Source organism: Netta rufina (genome assembly GCF_964035555.1).
Source record: "Netta rufina genome assembly, chromosome: 2".
NCBI lineage: Eukaryota > Metazoa > Chordata > Aves > Anseriformes > Anatidae > Netta > Netta rufina.
In genome coordinates, this window is record NC_140124.1 from 37,848,634 (window position 1) to 37,874,709 (window position 26,076).

General features: G+C 35.3%; 1 protein-coding gene across 4 annotated transcripts in view; it reads right to left on the minus strand.

The window, feature by feature from the left end:
* TBC1D5 (TBC1 domain family member 5) overlaps positions 1–26,076 on the minus strand; it is a 319,581-nt gene that overhangs the window by 184,494 nt on the left and 109,011 nt on the right. For 3 of the 4 annotated variants that reach the window (XM_084281760.1, XM_084281761.1, XM_084281759.1), the window contains one exon: positions 7,784–7,918. In XM_084281760.1, the coding sequence (XP_084137886.1) occupies positions 7,784–7,883 (100 nt within the window). In that variant the 5' untranslated portion in view covers positions 7,884–7,918. Of the gene's footprint in view, positions 1–7,783; positions 7,919–26,076 lie in introns of those variants that run through there. The other variant, XM_084281762.1, reaches the window with a different exon arrangement.

Below are 26,076 nucleotides of genomic sequence, written 5' to 3' on the forward strand. Positions count from 1 at the left end.
CATCATTAATGTATTCAGGTTTTCACAGCTGAATTGCTGTACTTTGAAAAGATTTTCATGAAAGGAAACTCAAATTCAACATTTAAACAAAGCTGTCAGGTTACCAAGATTCATATTTGTTTGTATGTCCAGAAAATGTTTTCTCCTTTTTAAAAACCCTCTGGGTTAGAAGTATTATTATTCCTTTGCTCTCAATTTGTAAACAACACAAAATAAGCTTTTGTTAAACAGCACATATTTATGTATTTGTTATTGTGAAGATGAAACTAGCAGTTAGAAATATCTGTTCCAACGCGAAGGTGAAAATACCTGCTATGGATATTTTACTTCATTACTAGTTCTGTTCCTCAAATTGATACAAATGGCCTCCTTCTGTTTCTGTCTGTCTGCTTGCCTGATCAGTAGAGCTAATTGTCAGAGCTGGGGAGATCTCCTATATCTAAATAGAAGATACACAGTTTGTAACCTGCTTAATTTGCCTTATGTCCTGGATGGCCCTCAGTATGTTGTTCATTAAGGTATCAGCTGTTTCGTTTGTAGCAGTGGCAACCTAAGCATAGGCCTATTTTTCTTTGTTAAAAGGCCAGACTGTCAATAAATAATACACATCTTAGTTATTTTAAGTGGCAAGAAACTATCTATATCTAGTATGACAGTACTTTATTCCTCTCCTCTTCCACATACCTTAGCTTTGCATGTACAAAGAAGACAATGACGGGTGTATGCAAGGTGGCTGAAGAATAAAACTTATTAGTTAATAGGAAGCCTAAAATTGAAGCTTTGAAATATAGTATGGTGGTATCACTTCGGTGAAAGGAGATCAAACACTTCACCTGAAATAAGGAATTCCAGATCTTTACAAGCGTCCACATCTATGAAAGACAGGAAAGATTCTATTTATGGTGACATTTTTCTGTTATACAGAGTAATCAATTTCTAATACAATCAAATCTGTGGCAGTTAAAATCTTTCAAAATGTTTTAATGTACATTTAATCTCAGGTACAGGGGTCTGTAACATCAGCTAGCTGCATACATTTTACAGACTGCTTTGTAAATTACAGCCTTCTGTATGTAAGGACAGAAGTGAACACACACATTTGATTATTATCCTGTACCAATCATGCTGGCCTCAGCTAGAATTCTGATTTACTAGTCTTTTATTATACATACACAAGGAAAATCAAACTTGAACAGTTCAATTTTTTTAAATTAAGAGAGTCTTCCTTTCCCATATGTAGGAGATATAGCTGTTTAACATAATTTGATCATTGCACAGAACACTTAATATGTGAGGTGTTTACATGTTTACCTTCATTATATTTTTGTATCAAGTCTGAGTAAAATATTCAAAGAATTGTTTAATTCTCTTCACTGACTTCTATATAACTTCTAATAACAAGGTAGTTTTCATGTTATATTTAGAGTTCTTATTGAAAAGACTCTTCTGTTTTAATGCTGTTTGGGAGGTTACTATAGTTAAAATGGGAATTTCCACTTGGTATTTTAAGCTCCAATAGCCATATCAAATTTATTTATTTATTTTTAAATCTTCCTTCTTCATTCATCTTGCATCATTTGCTTTTATCACACATATATTATAAGCACACATATAAGTATACTAGGAGTCAAGATGAGAGCCAACTAGTTGAGCTTTAACCTGGATTTGGGAGAAACTAGGTAAGGAGGAGGCTGAGGGGAGACCTCATCGTGGTCTACAGCTTCCTTACGAAGGGGAGCAGAGGGGAAGGAGCTGACCCATTCTTTTCAGTCACCAGTGATAGGACCCGTGGGAATGGTGTCAACCTGAGGCAGGGGAGGTTTAGGCTAGACATCAGGAAGAGGTTCTTCACTGAGAGGGTGGTCGCGCACTGGAACAAGCCCCCCTGGATCCTCATAAGCCACAGGACTGTGCCAGCTACTCACATACACTGCCACAGCTGATGTCATTTAAAACACTCCCTCAGCTCCTAAATACGCAATTACAGCAAGGCATTTGAACCAAAAGGCCCACATCTCACTATGGTCTTTTACTTATCCGAGGACATGGTGATGCGTTACTGTCCAAGCTGAGCAGCCCAGCAGGACCAGAGCAACCTTGGGCTCGTCTATAAGCCCTCCGGATCAATAGGCCCTAACAAAACTTGAGTTTGAGGCCTTCTACTTTAAAGCTGTTACTTGACTCATATCACTTAGGGCACACAATACAGTCTACATCTGCCTAATAACAACTCTACAGTATAGTTAAATCCTTGAATACTACAATCTTTAAAGTGCTTTACAGATCGTTCACTTTAAAGTGAACTAAGTGCTAGATACTTTCAGCTAATTTTTAAATATATTTAAACATGCATAGTTTCTTTGCTATCTGATCACTTAATATTTTTCTAGGACAAAAACAGAAGAGAAAATGAGAAGTCCTACGGAAGAAGCTAGTGACAGGCTGAGTTAGCTGAAGACATACTGTGTTGCTCCAATAGCCTTTGTCACTACAACCCTGTTGTTGCTCATTTGAAAGCAAGATAAACAGTAGCTATTATTAATAAATGAATATTAAAATGCTTGTTAAGTTAGCATATGGTGCTTCAAGATGTAGAGAAAAAAACACCACCACAAACCTTTCTTGTTTTTATTCTTGTAATACAAATCAAAACAGAGTAAAGAAAGCTCTTCCCTCTCTAGCATACCTTCACAGTCTATACACCTGTGCTTTTAATGGAAAAATCAAGCCCAAAATAGCCTAATGTGAATTACACTTAAGATGTGGGGAAATCGTTTGACAGCATATGGGTCCTATTAGGTCCACAAAAGGTGAACAGTGTTATTTCGTTCCCCTTTTGTTTTCTGTGTAACACTGATTTAAGCCAGGTTTCTCAAACTACCACGTAAGGTATAGTTCTATATAGTAAGAATTTCTAGAAATCAGTGTCATGAGGTTAGTACCAGAATGGCAAAATTCTCAAATGAGGACCAATGGAAACACACATAAAAAGGTCAAAATGGGAAAATGAATTCTCTTTTACCACTTCATATTTTTTCACGATAGCCTGAGAATCAAGAGGGATGCAATGGTAAGTAGGATATGGGCAACTGATCTATCTCACCTAGATTAATTTCAGTCAGACACTCCAGTAGTTACCTTTGTCCTTTCAGCTAAATCAGCCAGTGTTCTCACCACTAGCTATGTCTTTTAGACAAGAAATATATCCCCCAAATCTCCAAACCCCGAACAATCAAGCCCATTAAATGTTTCCCCTTTTCTTCTATAATGAACAAAGAATACATTACATTTTTCTGTGTGAAGTATGCTATTAAATAATAGCTTGTACACTAATTAAAGCAAATGTAATTGTGAGAACACACTGACATTGTTAAAGTAAATTACCCAATTCGTTAATAGTTTCATTTCAAGTGACCTTAATTGTATTAATTGTGATATTGAGCAAATTAAATTGAGGAGTATTAAATGCATTGTTCCAGTCTGTCCTTAGAGGATCAACTTTCCCATTACATGAATGAAATGGGAATACTACCTACTACATTCTTCAAAACTTATGTCAGAATGTGGTGAGTCCTATAACCTAGAGTAAAAAATTACTGCAGCTCAGAAACAGCTACCCTAGTTATCTTGTTTCAATGTAATATAAATCTCGAGCATTTGGAAATGAACAAAATACTTGTTAGATGCAGCACACAGCGAGAAAGCAGAAGTGCAAAGTTTCTGAAATTTCTCTTCATGTATTCAGTATTTATTAAGTGCCTGCTGGAGACCAAAAAGATGTGATTCATGTCAGTCTGATAAACAGCCCTATTTAAAAGAGAATCATTCAAAATTACTGTTAGAATAGAATGAACTATATCATGAACATTTTTCGAACAGAAAAAGTAGTACAATAAAACCAACTTATAATTAAAAGAAAAAAAGGCATGTATACATACATGAATGTAAATGACAATACAACCAGATCCGAAAGTTATAATTGAAAGTAGAGTTTTCCTAAAAGAACTAAAATCTTACCTTTGAATTACGAGACTGCGGAAGTGTGAATTCCAGTCTCATAATTAGTACTAGTTGTTAAAAAAGAATGTATGAGTGCATATATTCAAACAATATTTATTTCTCTATCTTGGAAAAAAAAAATCAGACGTAAAGAAAACAATATAAGCCAAATCAACCATTGGAAAAAGAGTGAAATAGTATCTTTTGTGTTTTATTATTATTATTATTTTTTAATACTTTAAATATTAAAGGAGAAGAAGAAAGATCTTGACTGTTAGTTAGTAACTAACAACCTATTCTGACATTGTAAAACTGCCAACAAGCACATTCTCGTGACTCCTCATAACTCAAGACTCAAAGATCCTCAGCTGCACAAAAATTTGGATTGCTGTGACCACCCAGGTCTTTCTCTATATGACACTTACCTCATCTGCAGTGCTTTAGTTTTATTTGTTCAGCTAGATAATTGTCTTCTGTCTAGTATTTGCAACATTAAACCTTACAACTGCTCCTACTGAACCATGTCTTATTCCTCTCAGGTCACTTCTCAAAAATCTGAAGAATACTTTGAATTGTATGTTTGCCCTCCATCAGGCTAACAACCCTGTCCTAAATAAAACATGTTTGATCTCTGTAACTTCATTGAGATTATAATGAAAGTACTGAATACTACTTGACTCAAAAAACATCTTTCCGAAATTCCATCCAATATATCCTTTCAAGCTGACAGCCAACAAATAAAACCTAGTCTATATGGTTTGCCAACAAGCTTAACAACAATCCATGTACTTCCAAGATTTCTGAGAAAGCCGTGGGAGATGATTTTGAAACTCCGACGTGACATTGTATCTCACAATTCTCCATCAAGCTTTAATATCAGCTAAACAGTCCTCCTTGTGCATTAACAAATCTGACCATCTCTATTATTAAATACTTATTTTCAACATACTTATCAGTGACATGTCTCATCTCAGTGAAGAATTCTTTAAGTTCACCTCCAAGGCAATCCTTTAAGAATTCAGCTCAGCTTCATAAAATAATTTGCATGTCCTGATATTCCACAATATTATACAGAACATCTCCAACTAACGGACCATCTCTCTTGAAAACATCTATGGTACATGATACAGAATGATCGAAGATGGAACAAGATATATCTTGCATTGTAATTGCTACAGATTTTCACCAAATAGATTCTGTATGTCACCTGAAACTTGAGTTGAAAAACATTCAGGCTTGAAATATTTTAGTGTAGACAATGAAATTCAGGAACATCTATTCTAAAACGCTTGGGACCTGCCTGTCCTGACAATGAATTTATCCTAACTAAAGCATTAGTGTGTTTGTTCACATAAACCTTTAAAAGACTGGAAACCTTTTCTAAATTTAAGCAATGTCTGCAAGATCTTCTCTGTATTTAGGAAATGGTTGCATTTTCCCAATACTTATAGCATCCTATGGTATTTTTAAGAGGGTTTTCAGATTTTTCTTCAATGAGATAAAGGACTCTCACAATTTTCTAGTATGCTGCAGATCTACTGATAGAAGACTGGATAGGTAGAAGGAATAAAGAATATATATGTATATATATATACACATATATTTTTCAATATGAATTATGTTAATTCTCCACCCAATTTATTGTTTGTTTCAAGAGTTAGATAGTTAATTTGCAAAACACCGATTGCTTCTTTATTCTGAACTTCTAACCAGGCTGGATGGACAGGAATGACTGTATACTTTGACATCCCAAGACCTAACACTGCCTAAACATATCCTTTACATAAAATTAAATATTAAAAATTCAAAGACTTATTTTGGATATATAAAGTTTCAAATTAAAATGCAGTATGTGTCTCTCAGAAAAAAAATACGAAGATGAAATGGATGCTTTATATAAAATATTTACATAGATAGCACATAAAAAATGTACCATAGTTGGTAACCTTTATGACTTGGGGAACCATGTATTTACATATCTTTATCTTCGCATGTGCGTATGTGGTGTTGTGTATATATTTTTAACAGTTGACAGCTGTTTTAGAGCATACAGAGATGCCAAGCTGAATGAGGGTCTTGATTACTTCAAGATTAGCTATCTAAAGTTTCTATTCATTTTAAGTGTTGTTAGTGCGAAGAGTCATTAGTCACTTCCTTGTCTCATAGAACATCAGCATACATTTACATTGTTAATGAACATTTGGGGTAAATGAATTAATGGCACTTTTAAACATCAATTCAATACTAATAACTTTGTATGTCAGAAATGTTAAGGTTGCGATAAAAATGAGAAACCTTTTCAGTCAAGGTAACTAATCGCTTCTGGGCACAATAAAGGGTAAAATTAATTTACTGTGCTTTTTAACAGGGTAAAAATCTTGATTTTCCTTGAAGTAGAGTGGAGAGAATTACCAATATTTTTTAGGGAAAAAAAATTAGAAAAAGCTTATCTTTCTTGATTGGTGTAGACTAGAAGCAAGCTATATTTCCTCTGGAAAATGGTTATTTTCAGTTTCTAAAAATACATACAAAAACCCTTTCAGTTTATCAAACTAAAATTGCTCTGTATCATTAAGATGTCAAATATAATAGAGGAGTAACACTGACCTGGAATCACTATTTCATCTACTCATCAGGTTTTTAAACACTTCTTCCTAGATGTTCATGCTCATTTTTTACTACTGAAAAAGCTTTGTAAAGCAACGAGGAAAATAATGAAGAAAATTAACTCAAAGGAACTATGAAGCTTTACTAATGTATTTTGAAGTAAAATATCAGCTTCCTATAAACTGAAGTAATAAACCTGGCTAAGCAAAACTTGATGTAGCTTTATTAGTAAGCAATGGTAAACATAAGATTTATAGACAGATACACCCACACAGAATGGCTGATATGGGTGAGGGACTTAAGAAATGTGACAAAGTTGTTTCAACTCTGTGATTTAAAATAAATTTTTTATTTTGCCCTCCTGGTACATGTGTTCAATGACTGGAAAATTACAGGTAGTTAAGGTGCCATTGTGTATAACTGAGTACTTGAGGAATGTTTTCATGACAAGGATCTCAGCTTCTTGTTAAGCTTATCGCTTTCTTCGAACCAACTATACTGTCACTACTAGCAAATAAGTAGAGAAGACAAGCAACACAGACATGCATTGCATTATGCAAGCAGCTTGCTCTCACTGTTCATTAGAGTCTTCCAAATACTGCATTTAATTAATTTACTTAGGGTTATAAAGTAATTTCTACCTTTAGAGCCCATTCATACAGCTGACTTCGAATTACGGTAATTATTTCAATAAGAATATTTTCATATTTTCTTATTTGAAGAAAGTGAGTCAAACAAGATTTGGATTTTTTCGCTTTTTTATATTTATATAATCTTCTCTAAAATAATACTTTGAGCTCTATCATGGTATTAAAGAAAAAAAAACAAACAAAAAAACTCTAAAAGCAAAGCAATGTAAAAGAGCCTGTGTTTCAGAAAGTAACATAGCCATGCTGCATTTCAATATTCTTATGCTGAAGTCAGTGTTTGGTTTATGATTAAAAAAGGATGACAGCGCATTAAACATTTGGCTAATGTTTCTGTCTGTAATTGAAAGTTGACTTTTTGTGGTTTTCATTAGTGTCAGAGTGCTCTACACACACTCTGTGAAATGTTCTTTAAGTTGCCCTGTTCAACTTCCTTGAGAGAATTAAACAAATTATGACAGGTACAGTTACCATGACACACTTATGTAAGGTTTCTATGTATAAAGTTTTAAAAAAATTACAAAACTCACCTTCCTCTGGTTTGTTCAAATAACTCTGCAAGGGATCAATGCCTATTTCTTGTTCCTCTGTTTGCAAAGGGTGACTAGTTTCAGACACAGAATGATACATACTGGCAAGAGTAATTTCCACCAAAGGATATTTATCTGAGGAAAAACAGAAAAACAAACACTCAGTGTTTCTTTAGCTATTTTGCAATCACACAAGTCAATATTGAAAATACTTAAAATCTTTCCTTATTTTTCAGACAAAACATCACCATTAGATGTCGAATAGTGGAATAATGGTATTTCCATTCAAATGTTTTATTATTTGGAGTCCAAAACAATTGTTATAGTACCTCCTGACAATCACACTGTAAGTAAAATACATATATGGTTTTGAAGGACTGTGAGTTGGGATAGGAACGTTGGAACGTCTTTCCTTCGTTTTCCAGCTTTTAGTCTGATTTTAGTCCCTTTTATTCTGACTCTAGGGAAAGTTGATGCTAGACCTTGGCAACAATGAAAGTTATAAAGCAAAGCTGAGGTAAGACCCATCATCACCCTTCTGGACTCACGACACCTCACCCTAGAAAAAAATTCTCATTTAACCACTTGCATTTCAGAAACCTTGGGTCAAATATGAAACAACAGGCAGAGGGATGCAAACATATGCAAAAAAGAATGAGACAATATTGATCAGTATGATTGGTGATTTCAGTTTTATTGAGATTTATGTTAAGTTTCTAGAAGGGTGGTGTTAATGAAGCATTTGAAGAAACTTAATCTCCTGGTTAGTGAATATTTATAAAGAAGTTCCTCCAAAATTAAGGACAAAAGCAGAGAAAGTACGTAAATGAAAGCCCAGCAAGTGGGTGATAGGGGTTCATCATTAAAGGCTGAATGGAATTTCAATCAATATCACACAAGTGAACAAGAACGATGGTAGAAGTTCATGTGAAGAATGTTTCAAGCTAATATTTGCTGCAATGAATAAGAAAATGCCAATAGAGGTAAAAAGCAGATGGTGTTATGGTCAGAGCAGCAAGACAGAGAAATGACCTTTCCAGTGCATTAACATAGTGCAAGAGTACATTTGTCAAGACTACATTTTGGTCACTGTAATTTATTAACAGCCTGAAAGAGATGGAGCAATGCAGAACTATGGCAGCCAAATAGGCTGCCAATAGGATTTGCCCAAGCAAAGTAATTAGCTACCTACATCTGCCATCTGAGTTTTAAGTATCACTTACTATAACTGCTTCGTTTACAGTATCTTAACTTTCTAACTCCAAGAAAATTGTATTTCCAAATAAATAGATAAAGACAAACACAAAGAGGTAAGTACCAATCAGGATTGGTATATTATCAATTCAGAAATCACTTCAATTATGATCTTCTCTTGGTTGTTACAAGGCATTGGCCATGTATGCATAATACCTTTAGTTTATCACCAATAAATGAAAAGTGACTGGGATTCTTAAGACTTTTCTAGTTTTATATCCTATTCTTCAGCTTTATTGTCCTACTATATTATGTGAAAAATGCAATAAATAAGATACAAAGGTAGCAGGAGCACTGTTAGGCATTACCTTCAAACCAATCCACTGTGTGGGTTTTGTCCCTCATTTGCTGTGGCAGCCGTGTTAGCATGATGCTGAAATGATCACACCACCTCTCCCACTACTGCTTAGCTAGAACAGACCCTCTGAAGCTCTTAGGAACAAGCAGCCAGACACTGAGGGAAGGCAGGACTACCTGCTTTTGCAGTGGTACAAGTTTATGTCAAATTATTACAATCAAATAATCATGGCCTCATAGAAACACAAACACAGCATGGCCTCAAATGATTCTTTGTACTAAGTCAAAAAAAAATAAAAAATTATGAGCACAAGTACACTTCACGTGTTTATGTGATTTATTAACCATAATCATAGAAAACACATAACTTGGAGAAAAACGTTTACCAACTTGCTAGCCACTTAAACATTTTGACGTTTACCTGCAGTCTTGTGGCTACATATTACAGACAGACGTTTGTAGCTACCTGATATTTTAAATAAATGAATGAAAAATTGAATTAAAAATTATTTTACTTTTAAAAACATTGTAGAAAGCAGTGTTTACAATTTTCTCCTTGTTGGAATTTTAGTTGCTGCTCCTGTTCTTTTTTGCTGTATCATTGTTACTAGCTTTCTTACTGACCTTTTGACTTTGTCTTTGTAAGACTCACAAGTTTATTTATACTGTCCTGGCAGAGTTTAACTTTTTATTGTTATGATCCTTCAGACCGTATCTGAACAAGGCACAACTTGGACAGCCTTTCAAATTGAGAACGAGGCTCAAAACCACATTGTTGGCCTTCGCACTTTTAGCAGCCACCACTTCATTAAAACACGATGTGCTTTGGACTATTTATTTATTTATTTTTTGATTCTCCCCAAATGCCATGCCTTTACAACATATAAGAGCCACAATTTACTTTACAGACTGTTAGAACGGTTTTAGACATCTTAAGATATTTACTTTTGATATTCACACAGTGATTTAATCAGTTATTTGTGTTTGCTTATGGATACATTTGATTAGTTTTCCAAAAAAATATCACTATCAGTCTTGTCACTCCACAGTCCACACAATTTTCTTTGTGGTTTTATACTTAAGTTCTTTTCAGCTCTACTAACAAAGAACAAAGGAAACTATTAAATAATTACGATTACTCTTGGGATCTTACTCCAAGAAAGATTAATTCTTTACAGGTTTGTGGTTGATTTGTAATGGCCTATAACATATTGCTCGTATTAAATAAGATGCAAGTTAAAAGCTTTTTCAATAAGAAACAATAAAATTGTTATTAAAATCATCTAAAGTTCAATCATTAGCCTCTAAGACTTGATACTGCCTACCTCAAATCTCAGTCAAGCTAGCAGTGATTCTGTTATCTATTCCTACCATTTTTCTCCAAAGACGAAGGGCTTAAAAAAAACAGAGACCAGGCAACCTTCCCAGTGCTGGGAGTTCTACTATTCTTTAATATACATGCAAAAATAATTAGGGCTGCATATGAAACATTTATATAGTTTAGGGGAATGAAAAGAGACATGAATCCAACCAAGAGGCCAAGGCATGTAAGCTCAGTGTTTGGCAATGCTCCCTAAGAGTGAGAGCAGGGCAGGGCCCAGTGCTGTATGATGTCTCCATTGAGGAGAGCTCCACAGGGCAGCTCCTCCTGGACCAACACCCCCAGTGAATGAACCCAGTGTGGTTGTCAGCACTAGGAGAGGCAGCCTGTCAGTACGTCTGTCACCTGTCAGCCCAGGTTCTCAATGGAGACATCAAAAATCACATGAAAGATGAGCTTTAAAATTCAGAATTCCATTGGATGTGAAAAGGATGCTGCGGAGATACTGGCTTACACATTGCACTCTCTGCAAATAGCCTCCTTCACAGTCATAGATAATAAAATATCCACCTTATTGGTTTTCACCTTGTAACAACCTCTTTCCGCATACCAGAGATCAAATACCTGTTCTATTTATTATCTGCTAGCTAGAAATACAAGACAAAGGCAAAAGCCTACATGAGATCTGCTCTATCTTTAGCTGAAGCACCAATGAAGCACCAGTCATCTGGACTGGAGCTGGGCAAAACATGGCAAGGTCATGTATTACGCAAATGTAAATTGACATCACTACAACCAGAAGAGTACAAAAGAGCAGAGTCATCTGTAATACATGTATGTTTATAATAAATGCTTATGTAATAAGCTGATTGTAATGAATGTTCAAATAGAAATTGAAAAATTCAAAATAAAACCAAACTTTGTGGAGTTCTTTTAGCAGTGAGACTGTTCACTACCACAAGAGCAAAATACAAGGCCACCCTAATATGAAAAAAAATTGTAAATTTAAAATCAGTATTTGATAAACATATCACAATCTGAACACAAACACTGTACTTCATTTCAAGCCATTAAGACATGCATTTACCTCTTCACTTGCGACAGATATTGAAATGCATATGGGTAACATGCACTGTTTCTAAAATAGTTACTAAATAATTTCATTTTTATTTTTTTTAAAAATACCTCTAATGTTTCCAATAATCATCAGTGTTTATATGGAACTTTAAAAATGATTTATTCAAACTATGAGCACAAAACACACCAAATCACACCTATATATTATTTAGCGAAGAACACTCATATTGTTTGGGCAAAATTAGAAAATATAATCAGTCTCATAAAAAGTATTTAGAAGGTGCAACTGAATAGGTAAAACAGAAGTGGGCTATCCTGACCATTTACGACAACCATTTTCTCTGGAAAAGCTGGTGGTGAACTGAAAGGAGAGGAACTGCAGGCTGGACAAGGTCTACCAAAGTAGAACTGCATAAATTCCAACACAAGTCTCCAAAACAGCTTCCTCTGCAACCTGAAACCACTCTTAGGAAAACCAAGAAGGTATATGGCCAGGACTGCAGGATTATTTGAACAAACAAGGTACATTCCTGAAAACTTACCCCACTCTTGTTTTCTGACATCTCTGACATTGCTTCCCCAATTAAGCAAAAAGGTGAAGCTTTTAATGCTTGAAAAAAGGAAGAAGGGAATGTCCTATCTTGGAGGAAGAAACCAAGCAATGCTTTTCAATATTGGATATGCTAGGAATGAAAATTTGTGTATATCAATACCAGCAGCGATACTGGAATACAACATTTCTGAAAATTACTGATGTGTAGCAAAGTATTTAAATAATACTTTGTATTCATTCTATTAGACTGTGTCATCCACCTTCTCCATGTTATCTTTGGGCCTTTATTTTATGGCATATAGCAAAGTTTACCATTTTAATTACTTAAATTGATGACAAGTAGAGGAAATACTTGTTTTGCTAAGTGATAAATTAGCTGTCCTGTGAAGTCAAATTGATTAAAATGACCTGACTAAAAGCAAGTGTCTGATGTCGTAATGGTCTTATGCATGTTTTGTTAAGTTTGACAGCATCATGTTATGAGGGTTCACAGTTCTGCCCCTCATTTGCAGCTTATGAAGTAATCAAGCATGTTAGCATGCAGAAGTGAGTACTCTCAAGAATGCAAAAAAAAACCAACAATTTTAAAGTAAATATGGAACTAAATATTAGAAGAATAAACATGCGTTGTGTATATTTCAAGCAATGAAATATATATGACTTGCAAAAGATCTAGAAACAGTTCCAGATGCTGATTGCTTTTTTGGCCATATCTCCTAGGTCTTAAATGAATCCTTCTAAATGAGGGGGGAGAGAAAAAAAAAAAAAGCAAAAAAAAAAGCAATCCTTCCTCTGAATAGAAGGCTGAGCAGGAGACAGTGCTGAGCATGAACTTTGAAAATCGAGGACCATTTTATTGGATACTTTGTTTAAAGTTGGATACTTTAATTAGAAGGACACATACTAACAGACATTTTTGAAACTTCTGTTCCACCCTCTAACATTCAGTGCTTTATTCTTTGCTTTAGGAGTGACTTAGGCCACATAAGCCAACTAACTCACACCACCGAGCTCTTCTGCTCTCCTTCATTTGAGTCCACTTCTTACAGACCATACAACCCTTTACAACCACTATGTCTATTTTAATACAGAAGATCTAGCGCCTGGGTTAAAAGTAGCTAGGATCAAGCCCAGCAGGGATGCTACTCAGCTACTTCTGTAGGTTGTTACCACTTCCTGCAGAAACATGCTGAAGGAGGAACATTCACTAACTCTGAAGAAAGTGCACAACTTGACAAACTTTGACTAGCATAAAGCAAGTCTGTTTTCTTTTATAAAATGTATCAGATTATGTATCATTAAAATAGAATGATGCAAACATAAAAATGGACTGACATGGAAAAGCAGATTAAAATTAACATCAGCTGGGGTCCAGAACAAAACAAACAAGATCATGTCACTGATGGACAGGTTAACAGCCAGTGAGTCTGATGATCATGAAATGCAATTAATTTTGTCCCATTTAATAACATTTCCTGCATTTTAACTTCTGCCTGTCTAATCTTTAATACAAAAACAGAGTTACATTGGACTTTAAATAAGTTAATTAAGTATTAAAATCAATCATGTGAAAGTCTTAATATTTAATATTGTTAGATTGTATATCAAAGTGGTTTTATTATTTATTTACTCCAAACCTTTCCAGAATACTTCATGTGGCAACAGGGGGTCTGTATCTCACAAGATAAATGCATTTACAATGCCAAATAAATTATATATAAAAGCATTTGTCTTAATACATGTCATTCAATATTAAATATCACCCATTGGTACCACCCTGAAACCCTAATCCATTTTTACCAACCGCACATTTGTATTATTCAAATGTTGCCTATTAAATAGCTGTCTCAAGAGCCACAGTAAAGGAATACATACCTAAGAACAATTATCATAGGAGCTTTAAAGCACTGTCTACAGATTTAACCCTACAACTTTCATGTCTTAACAGTACTTAAACATGCAAAGTATGAATTCAGCAGTGAATTAAAATGTCAGGGAGAAGAAACAGTATAAATAGCCAGGGATCATGACAATGTATTCTCTTGGCAATTCACATGATAGTTAAAAACTTTTTTATGCTGCAAGTTAAAAAATAAAACAGAAAGCAAACACACAAAACTATCCTAAGTTATATTCTCTTACTTTGGAAGACATTAAATCTTCAACATATTTGTTATAAGCATGGAACAAGTTCACACAGTTGCTAGCTTATGGTTTTCTTGAGGCTATGTGACTTTGCAAGGTACCCTAGTTTCATTAAGAAATGCTTAGAGTAAATAAATTAGAGAGGATTGAAAACCTTATGTACTGTCCACCACTATATTCAATAACCATAGTCCCCTGCCAACTTCATTGTTTCCTAAGCTCTAAACCTATGAATAGTAACATTTGACATCTATTGAAAGGATGGCAACTGAAGTACAGACAGCATCAACCAACATAAATTCCCAATATTACAGTTATATGCTCAGTTTTGGCACTATGTATCTAATACTACTACTACTAATGAATGAATAGGAGAAAATATCCAAAACCAGTTTCAATTTTACAGCAAGAACTTCCTAAATAAAACCCCACGCCCTCAACACAAAACTACATGTACTTTTTTATGCAGGTTTACGTGACAGCCCCACAATGAGGTTGTTATGAGAATGTAACTTTGTTCCAACTTTGATTTGAAACAAAAAATACCAAAAACCCACAAAGCCAACAGCTAAACAAAGGCCCTAACACTGAACACTCCTCCTACCCCCAGGCATGACCTGTTCAGCAGCAGACATGAAAATGTTGTATTACTGTATTTTCAACAATTTAAATAGATAAAGATTCCTCCGAGAGGTGACAGGGTGGGGGCATGGCAGGATTTTGTTCCTCTGATGGGAGCAGTACCCTGAGGAGCAGCACAGCAGTATCAGGAGCTCTGGCATGAAGTGGAGCAGCATCTTTGGAAAGAGGTTTGTTGACCACTTGAGGAGTTTTCTATGTCAGAATATTTACGGGACTGACGAGTAAACCCCACAGAATGTACAAATAACAGTGCTTCTGACGAGGGCCTACAGCTACGGGTGATACAATGATTTATAAAAGAATCCTTGAAGGGTAAAGAGGAGGCAGCAGGCCAATCTTGTAACATAGCAGCAGTCTGTTTACTAACAATGGTAATAAACAAGAAGAACTGATAATCCTTACACATTATCAAAATTATAACTTAATTGGCATAACAAGTAAGATTTAACGAAATAAATCACATTACTAGAATAGTAATAAAGAAGAGTATTATTTGCTCAGAACGAATATGTCAGTCAAAAGAGTGAGAGCAGTGCCTTGTAAACAGAAGGTATCTGCATTTACTTGGATGTCAAGAAACTAGACGAAGGTTGAAAATATGGATAATAAAAGACGGTGACAGGGAAGACTACAACACTTGTAGAAGACATAGTAGAAAAGGAACCTAATTGGACAATGGCTATTAAGTAGGTTTGGGGAATAAGCTGGTGAAAGGGAATTTTTATTTCAATTGTATGTGTTTTGATTTGAAGTAGGAGGTGGAAAAAGCAGACAGGTAGGTAACTGGATTAAACTGAACTGGATTCTAAGTGACTCACAGGTAAAAACAAATCAGCTCAGAAAGATGGGAAGTTCTAATAATGTACTCTTAGCAGCACAAAGTTCATGATTCTTAGTAAAGAAAGGAGGTGGAGAAAAAAAAATGGTAATACAAGGAACAAGATTTCAACAGAGCAAACTTCAATAAATCCATAGATTTTTAAAAATATTTATTTATTTATTTATTTATTAGGAAAAAAAAAAAAAAACACCAAGGGAAGACAGCAATTCAGGTAAGCTAGCCAACTTTGTAAGAGACCTCTCATATTGTATGTAGTCTATCCAATGCAGAAGAACGACAGAAGATGGAATGACAGGAACTTGGCTAAACCCAACACTTAAGTAGAAAGCACTCTAAGTAAAAAAAAATAAAAAAATAAAAAAAATGAACAGGTCAAATAATCCATGCTGAGTGTATACAAGCACCAAGTCCCATGGTCAAATCAGAATGGCAAAGAACAAATAAGATGGAATTCACAAGGAACACAGAGAACAAGAACTTAACATTCTTTATCATGTAAACATGCACATAGGCACACTTCAGTAGGAAAAAAAATAAAAAGATTTGATCTGTTATTTAAAGGAAGGGGACAGTTATCAAAGAAGTGTTTGCTAAACAATTCCATTGCAAATTAGATGGCTAACACAGCACCACTTAAAATATAAATGGGCTAGCTTAAAAAAAGATTAGAGTAGGTAAATCAGTTCTTTTCAAATCATCAGATACAATTCAGTTTAAGGCAATTTCCTACAGTAGTTTTGACTAAATTGGCATTGTCCTCAAAGAGGGAAGTTTCATCCTCCTCCTAAGTGACTGTTGGTACCCCTGTGCCACGTTCCCACTACTGGCATAAGTATCTGCATTGAACCAGGTCAGTTAATTCATCTGGCTTAAAGCTATCCTGCCAGAAGAGTCAGTTTCAACCAAGACCAGTGAAGTCCTTGCACTTATGTAGCATAACCAACTACACAAAAACAAGATGAGAAGCAAACAGTTAGGAATCAGTTGGGATGGAAAGGATATGAACAAGTAGATCATAATTTGAAAGTGAGTCAACAACATCATATTACTTCATAACAACCAAAATAAATTAATAAAAATGAAATTTAGCTTCATTTAGAGATATATGAAGTAAAACTCTGATGAGCTGATGCTGATAAGGCCAAAACTGCAGCAGTGTACCCGACTTTAGATGGATAGCAAAGATAGGGAAACACCCAGCTGCTACAGGTCAAAGAGCAACAAGACTCATTAGGAGTCTAGAAAATATTATCTATGACATAATTGAAAAAATTGATGTTTCACTTTACTGAAAGAAAGATGGGAGAGAAGAAGAGGAATAATGCAGTAAGATTTCAAATCTTTACATCATTTAACTATGAAGCTAGTCCCTTCTCTTACAGTAATGTAGAAGTGCTGAAAACCCTATTCATATTAAAATGAATCATACAAAATTGGAAACGCATTATACCAAACAATCCCCTTGTTTATTTTACTTTAGAATGCATTTTATCTACCTGGTTACAAAACAATTTGATATAATTTAAATTAAAGTGTTGTCCTTCCAAAGGTAGTTAAGAGATTAAAGTAGTTTACTGCTGTTTATGGTATGGAAATGACTGCTTTTAAGTATTTAAGAGTTTTACTTTCAGGAACACACAGGCACCATGCTATGCTACACACTTTATGTTTTAGTAATACATATGTAACTCAAAGGGCCAAAGAATGTCAAGACTGAAAAAAATCATCGAAACAGTGAACTGGAAAAAATGGCAGCTTAGCCTGCAGCTTTACCCAAAATGATAGTAACTAGCTTAGACACTAAAAGTGTATTCAATGAAATAAGTTTCTAGAGTATCACAGCTTTAAAGTAGTAAGCAATTAATCTAGGAATCAGCCTTTATTCTTTCACTATTTTTAGAAAACAGTTTCCTACAGGGGTTGACAGAATTTTTATAGAAACACCAGCGTGTTCATGCACGTACAGAGGCATTTGCATCAAATATTTCTCTTCTAGTTTTCTCTAGAAATGCAGATGCTAAAGCTGCATGGCCTCACACTGAGGTACAAAGAAAGCTGGTCTAAGTCCCACTAGCTAAGGAAAAGACACGATTTCATAGCCACCTTCAAAGGAGCAAAAAGAGCCACAATTTGTTTCATATCTTACAATGAAGTTACTACATAATGTGAAGAACCACAGCCCACGTTCACCTGTGCAACCCAACCTTTTTGATTCAATGCAAGTGGGCACAGCTGCAGAGGAAAACAGGATGCAAGAGGAGAGCAGGGAGAAGGTGCTGCCATTTACTTCCATTGCAACACAATTAATGCAAACACAAGGACTGCAAATGCAAGGCTTTCCAATTATAGCCACTGCCAATGGGAACAGGGGCTTAACTTGAGTGCGTCTGAAAGCCACACTCAAAGTGTCTAAGAGAAGAGCTTCAGGGTAAGGTTGCCCCCAGTAAAAACTATGCTGAAGTTTGTGAATGCTCTCTCACACCCAAATGCTCAGTCTCAAGACATGCTCTACACAAGATGCAGTACCAATTTCAATAACCTGCTCATATAATGCCTGCTCAGAGTGCTTCTCTTCAGCTTTGTCACATCAGGAGCAACAAAAGCAGAAGCACTCTAGGGGCTCAGCATTTTTGTAGAATGCATACCTAGAATGCAGTGGGTTTCACGAGCAATCCCTACATACAACAAAATACTTGAAAAACAGGTAACCCCTAAGACTTGGAAACACAACGTATAGATGAAAGCTGCTAACCTTAGCTGGTAGTTGACTGCATGAAAGCACTCTGTACCAAAGTACTGCTGTGATTAACATTTTACTCTTTTTATTTTTGGTATGAACATACCACTTTGTTCCATATTACTGCAAGTTTTTCTTCCTTTTTCAGGCACAGAACTCTGCTGCTGCTGCATTTCTTGTGCTTCCGCTGTTCAGGAACTCTCAGCACTAATTCCTGCCAAGGTTAGTAATATAAATGGCAGAAAATTATTGTGCAACACCCTTCCTTCTTTAAAAATTTGATCTCCTAATACAGTGCTATCCATTACAACTTATTTTCCTGTCCCTTCCCACTCCCATACTCTCCTTTCAAATTGCTGAGCAGCTGGATGACATGTTCTGTGCTTTCCTGTACACACACATCAAACTGTCAAGGGAACATGTGGCAATGCTGAAGTCTTCGGCACAGAGAAGCTATGCAGACAAGGCCACTGCAGCATAACGATGTCTATAATGCACCATTATTTAAAGGCATTTTTTCCCCCTAAAATATTTTCTATGCAGTCTCCGCTTGTTCCCAGAACATGTGAAACACAGGCATAGAAGTCAGCAGGACAAGCAGCATCGTACATCAAACATACCTTGGCGTAAGTGCCTCAAAACCTGAAATACATGCAGGTCTTAAATGGCAAGTAGGAATACAGTACTTCACAAGCCTACAGAAAAACAGAAATCTGGCTCTACAAATAAATATTTAATTCTGCAGAACGTTAGAAATGTACTCTACAATTTACAACAAGAATAAGAATTTGCAATATAAATTACTTCAGAAATAAGGATAGAGTCTAAAGGGGAAAGTATTAATAAAATGGAGTTGCAATGTATTAGTTAAAAGGACTTTTTGGTTTGGCAGTGATTTTGTTTCACCAGAAACAGCTGTCAGCATCGACTTCTACTCTCTTTACCCTAAGTCCTGGTTTTACTTTGCTTTAGAAGTGGGTCAGCACACGCTACGTAGTAAGAAGCAAAGCCTTACTTCACACAGCTTTCTTTGACTACACATAAGTAGCAGGGCAAGACCTTAGACAAGACCTCAAGTAGCAGCAGGCTAAGGGATTAGTTGCCCTGACAATTGTGCATAATGTTCTGCTCTGGGCAATCAGAGCAGAACACCAGGTAGGATGCTCTGAAGCTTTTCCATTTTTAATACGTAATACAATAGACTGATGACTTCTATGTTAAGCTTAGTCGAGAGCTCTCTTTAATTCACCAACCACTACAACATGACTGAACGTCCTGGTATTGTCCAGATACCAAGTTACCTGTGTGTTACAAACAAAAAGGAAATGGAATTCCCACAAAACCGTAAACAGATTTGAAGAATTGTACTGGAACAGCAGCTGTCGTTATGCTTTACCAAAAGCTCGCAACACCTTTGAGGCTAAGCTTTTAAGCCAATTTTAATAAAAAAAATATAACAGATGTAAACAAGATATGGTTAGATGCCTCTTTGATTAAATTTTTCCAATCGTTTTTAGAAAGCCTTCACAGACAGTTTTCCTCTCTGTGTCAGATGAACCACTGTGACTTTTTAAGAATATTTAATGTGCAAACCATGATAACATTAACACTGGCAATTCTCCTGGACAAAACAGACATTTTCACAGAAGCGATGTTTAATAGCAAAAAATTGCTTTCATTTTTTTTTTTAATTTATTTATTTTTTTTAATCCTGCTGCAGACTTTGTATGATCTCATACTTAAACTGGTGATGTGCAGAAACCTAGGATAATGTCGTTTTTGCTATGTTGCGTTTCGGTCAATAGTTTAAATAGAGAAGTGACCAAACAGTAGCCACGCTGTGGATCACCTAGAGAACTGAAAAGACTGAAATCAGAATTTTGAACTGGATCCAGAAGTAAATGGAAAGAATCCAAGCATACAGAATACAGGTGTGATCAGTTCTCACTTGTCTTTTTTACTTAATAGCAAGGCTGTGCATCTTGGAGCACCTAAAATTAGTAGTTACTTCAGAAAATTTTGGTCTGTCATGTATTATTCATCTCTCTTTTTCTCCTAAAAGGAAGACATAAGATGGCAGTAGCAAGTGCTCTTAGCTTCCTAATGGAAAAGGAGTAAAAACTTGACTGAGGGGACAGATCTTCAAAGAGAGGTGACAGACAGAGATTGCCGAGCTGAGACGACTATTCTCTGTCAAACAAATACTGCAATTCCACTTGTTGCCAGGAAGCAACAAGCTTCTTGAAGCTTACAGATTTCACACAAAGGCACCAGATACTCTGCCTGCTCCTCCAAATACTTGTGCTTGGGAGGTTCTCATTCTTTGCTGGGTGAGAAAATGGAAATCCTTTTCTGCTTTAGCAGCCACTTGCACTCTATAAGTAAAGCACTGAATGCAACAAAACCAGGTAACTTTATCTGCCATTTTTGGCTTTAAGGTTTTGATAGGGCCTCAGTGGATATGAGAGCCAAATAGAAATAACTGAGATGAAATTACTTAGTAAGGCAAAATCACTCCTTCACTACATTACTCCAACTCAGCTTTCTCCCCCCCAAAGAACCCCACAGCCCTCCTCTGATCCATTCAAATAACTGAACAATATGGTATTTTTTAACAAAGTTTTCTAAAAAATGTCAGCTAGTATACCTGTATAAAGTTAGCCTTCCAAAAAAACATTTTTTTCTTGCCTCGTTTAAATTCAAAATTGCCTCTGTTCATTGTGGCTTTTTCACTGCCCTGATTTCAGAAATGGCAGATAAAAGGAGGCAGTCTCACCTTCCACAGAAATGCACAGTTTGGCTTTTAATAGGCAAGGAAGAGGATTAATTTACATTGTTTTTCTCCAAGCCAATAGGAATGATCATGAGAGATATGCAGGGGGCGAATAGACATTTTGGTTGGCTGTTTCTTCCACAACTGAAATACAATCTGTTTGCCAAACTCCTTGGTTCATGGACAAAATGTGATTCTGTGTGAACATACTTTAGACTTTATCCATACCCTAATATCCAACTCATTAAACTTATAAACCTATTATTTCCTATAAGTAGTTATTTTCATGGACACATGACACGCTGTCAAATCTCTTATTCTGGTTCATTCTATCAACACTTTTAAAGACATCATGTGAAAGAACTACACTGGTTTTCATTCCCATGTAGTCCTTGTACAAACCGATATGGAAATACTTCAATTTTAATACAGCAATTATTTAATTTAAGACCAGTTTTCCTAATTAAAGGCATGCAGTCTGTCATTTCAGTCCCACAACTTACACTCGTATAACACTTCTGTACAAATTAAAACCAATTTAATCATTTTGATTCTAGTTTATATTTAGACAGTCCATCATGAAAGAGCCCAGAGCCCAGCCTAACCTAGGTCCTCTGTATGCCATATGTATCTGCAATCTATTACATCAATCAAAGCAGCTCACAGTTCAGACGATGTATACATGAATAAATGTACTTTACCTAGAGGTCAAAATAATTTCTGTAAGAGCACAGTATATTTTCTTGTTTTTAGCTACCTCCCACAACCATGAAGTATAAAAATTTAACAAGCTGTAAAATAACAAATTGAACACCATACATCAAGTTTCTTTACTGTCACGCTAGGAATGCTATAATTATAATCAAGAATACACTTCAACTTTTAACTCTGTTTTCACTCTTTACTCTTTCTACACTGTGGCCCATGGTGGCCTATGCCAGTTTTATTACAAAATATGAGTATGAGAAGGAAAGGTGAAAAAGTAATCAATTCTGCTACTCTGAGATCACATATGTAGGAACTAAGTTGTTAGTTCGGGCTTTTTAAGGTAGGAAAAAGAAAAAAAAGATGTAGACACCATCTCAGCTTTTGCAACCACATAATACAGTCTGGAGGATCACCATGACAGTGGATAAATTAGAATTTCACTACACCATGAAGTCTGAATTGTTTCTTAACAAGATATGAATCAGTGTAGTTCTGATTTGACAGAATTGTGAGACTTTCAAAGCTGCACTTTCAATACATTAAGCACAATAGCTAGGATTTTTCAAAAATGTTTTAGAAATGCTGAGAAATAAGGTAGGTTGAAATGTATATATATCACTACATTAGTCTCATGAAGAGAAAGCTGCAACATAAATGAACTGAAAAAGGCAGGAATACTTGTCTGCACAGGGTTGGAAAAAAGATTGCTGAACTGTTGGTCTTCCACTTCAGTGCTTATTTCTTTTCCAACTGGACAGAAACTATTCCTTTCCTAGACACTGGACAGCATTAAGCATATGAGCATAAAAGTTAAAAAAAAAAAAAAAACACAACTCTGATTTATTATTCTTTCTTCAAAATAAATATTGATAGCTGAAATAAAAAGCCAGTGAACACATTATATATATGACTATCCAATTAAGCAACTGTGTAATGTAATTGAGGGAAAAATAGTTTGTGAACTTGTCATGAGAGACTACAGACCGAATTCCAGCTTCTTTAAGACTATCATTGCTTTTATTATGCTAGACAGGCAGCCTAAATGCTATAATGTAAATGTACAAGGGTCACTGCTCTAGATTCACAAGAAGTTCTCACCTTGAGACTTCATCTGATTCAACTATGTAATTGTTTTAATTTTGTGTGTTATGTGATAAACAGAAATAAACAACTTTAAGAATTGTAGTATTACGTATATTTCTGGTAATAATTTGGGAATGTGATGTTACTGTGACTCCCACTAGACAAGGTTGCCTATCCAGCCTTGCCTTGAACACCTCCAGGGATGGGGCATCCACAGCTTCTCTGGACAACCTGTTGCTGTGCCTTACCACTCTCACAGTAAAGAATTTCTTCCTAATATCTAAGTCTTTCTATCTAAGACTTCCTAATCTAAGTCTACCCTCTTTTAGTTTAAAGCCCTTACTCCTTGTCCTATCCCTATAAGCCCTGATAAAGGATTCCTCCCCAGCTTTCCCGTAGGCCCCTTTTAGGCACTGGAGGGCCACTGTAAGGTCTACCCAGAGCCTTCTCCAGGGTAAACAACCCCAAGTCCCTCAGCCCATCTTTGTAGGAGAGGTGCTCTAAAACTTGTGGCCCTCCTCTGGAGTCCTAGTTAAGGAGAGGTCTGCACGTATACACCTTATCTTCATCTCTGAAAAATAATTAAGACATACCAGATGCTGTATAATGACTTTCTGAAATATACAAATTAAAGTATCTAAAAGGCTGTCACAAAGCACCACTGAGGAACTCTAATTTTACAAGAATGAAATCTATAGCTGTGGTATTCCAAACAACCCTAATCTTAATTTTCCTGAGTGTACACATGTACAATGCAACACAGAATTAAAATTGTAACTCTTCTTAGAAGAGAACAGATTTTAAGTTATAAGCCTAGATGTCAGCCCTTAATGTTATAAAATTATAGAGAATAAGGAGGAAACGGAGCTGATAGTGCATATAAATATGACTGTGTATTAGGCTGCATTTAATTACCAGTTCAAACAACAACCTGATCTAACCTTTGACAAGTAAAATAAATGTTCTGAATAATTTAACCAAAGCAAACATTTGCTGTTAAATGCTGGCTAATTATAGTAAGAGTTGTACAGAGAGAAGGAAAAAACCCAAAAGAGATGGTAATTTATACACTTCTCCTGCAATTGCTACAGCTATTCCTTGAAATCCTTGAATATTTGCCATACAGGATATCTTCTAAGTATCTACTTTGGGAAATACTTAGTCTATGTTTAAAAGGAGAAGCACTGTATTAAAATAACTAGCCTTGATCTATAAGTATCAAAGAAATAGTCCAAATATGGAAAGGAAGGTAACATGAATTTCCAGAATATCTGCCTTTACTACTGTCACTTTCTGGTATGAAAAGTCTCAGTTTGTAACGCTCTGTATCACACTGCAAGATAAGAAAAGGGCAGAATGAGGATTAGTCTTTTCAGAAGTGACAGTACAAAATCACAAAGTCTCACTGTGGGATAGGAGAGTACAGTTCAGTCATGTCCAATGCAATTTTGAATACAGGAGTAATAGATAATTTTAAATTCTTTCATTAAATAAACACTATATCAACAGTTAAATGGCATAAATAATCCAGACATATTATTTAAAAATCCCCTCCCCCTCAACAAAACCATGTAATGATGAAGTAAGTCCACCACTATTACTTTTTCCAATATACTATCTGTATGAAATATTGAGGTTTCAAAAAGAAGCTAAAAAAATAAGAAAAATAAAAAATATATGACAAGGACAAGTACTTAAAGTCAGCATGATTCCAACAGCAGAACAGCAATAACTATGAAATTGAAACCATTAGAAAAAAGGTGTTTTTTTCCTGCATCATATGTGCCTTGCACTTGTAGACTATTTTTGAAGAATTGAATGGCTTTTGCTATGTTTGGGGCAAAGATTTTCACTTATTTATGCAATGAAGTTAACGGTAGCATCAGCTGTCTCTCTGCATGCACAATAACTACGGTTCAGAAAAACCAGAAGACCATGAAAATTTCACGGACAAGCAATGTATGGTAAACGAAAGAAGCCTATAAATCCCTAATCTTGAATATATATTAATATTGAAGGCTTTATATAATCTGAAAAGTACAAAGTGAAAACCATTAAAAATATTAAACCTGACTGTAAGTATGCTCCTCTCTTTTCCCAAAAGTAATTTGTGTGCGGATAAGTTCTGGCCACAAGTTTCCAAGACAAACATATTATTTTAAAGTTACCTTTTATATTTTCATAAATATTTAAACTCTCCCTGAAATTTTAAATATGTTTATAGAGACAAGAATGCTCACATTCTTAGCCCCTTATAATGAAAAAATACGAATTAAACTATTTCTTACACACTGTAAAAGAAACAATTTTTAAAAGAAAAAGACACATAATAAATTCACAAAAAAAAATTACCACAGATTGTTTACTTGATAATGAGGCAGGTGGATTCAAGATATTCAAGTGGATTTTCTAGCTTACAGTGTAAACTGAGTATTGGAAAATTGAGTTTGAAGGTCATTACTATTCTTGCTCCATAGCGCAAGATAAAGTCTTTAAGCAAACAAAGTAGAAAAGAATTTGACAAGATCCATGCCTGACACTCTGGAGAAATTCAAGTACAGAATTAATTTTACACTGTATCTACTGCTTTATGCCAAACAGACAGTGAAATGCACTGTTTTTTCTTAGGCTCAGGCGTCCATAAAAACATACTCAGCTGTATTTGGACAGGACAGAGGGAAATCTTAGGCAGTGATTGGTAAATGCAATAAATCAACTCTTACCAGCTATTATCCTTCACATAAAACTGGAACAGATCTTCTCTAGAGTTGTCATGCTTTTTGCATTCTGCACTTGAATTGTTTTCAGGTTCAGCAAATTAAACTTAGCTAATAGCTTTATCTTTCTCTAAATTAAAAGTAG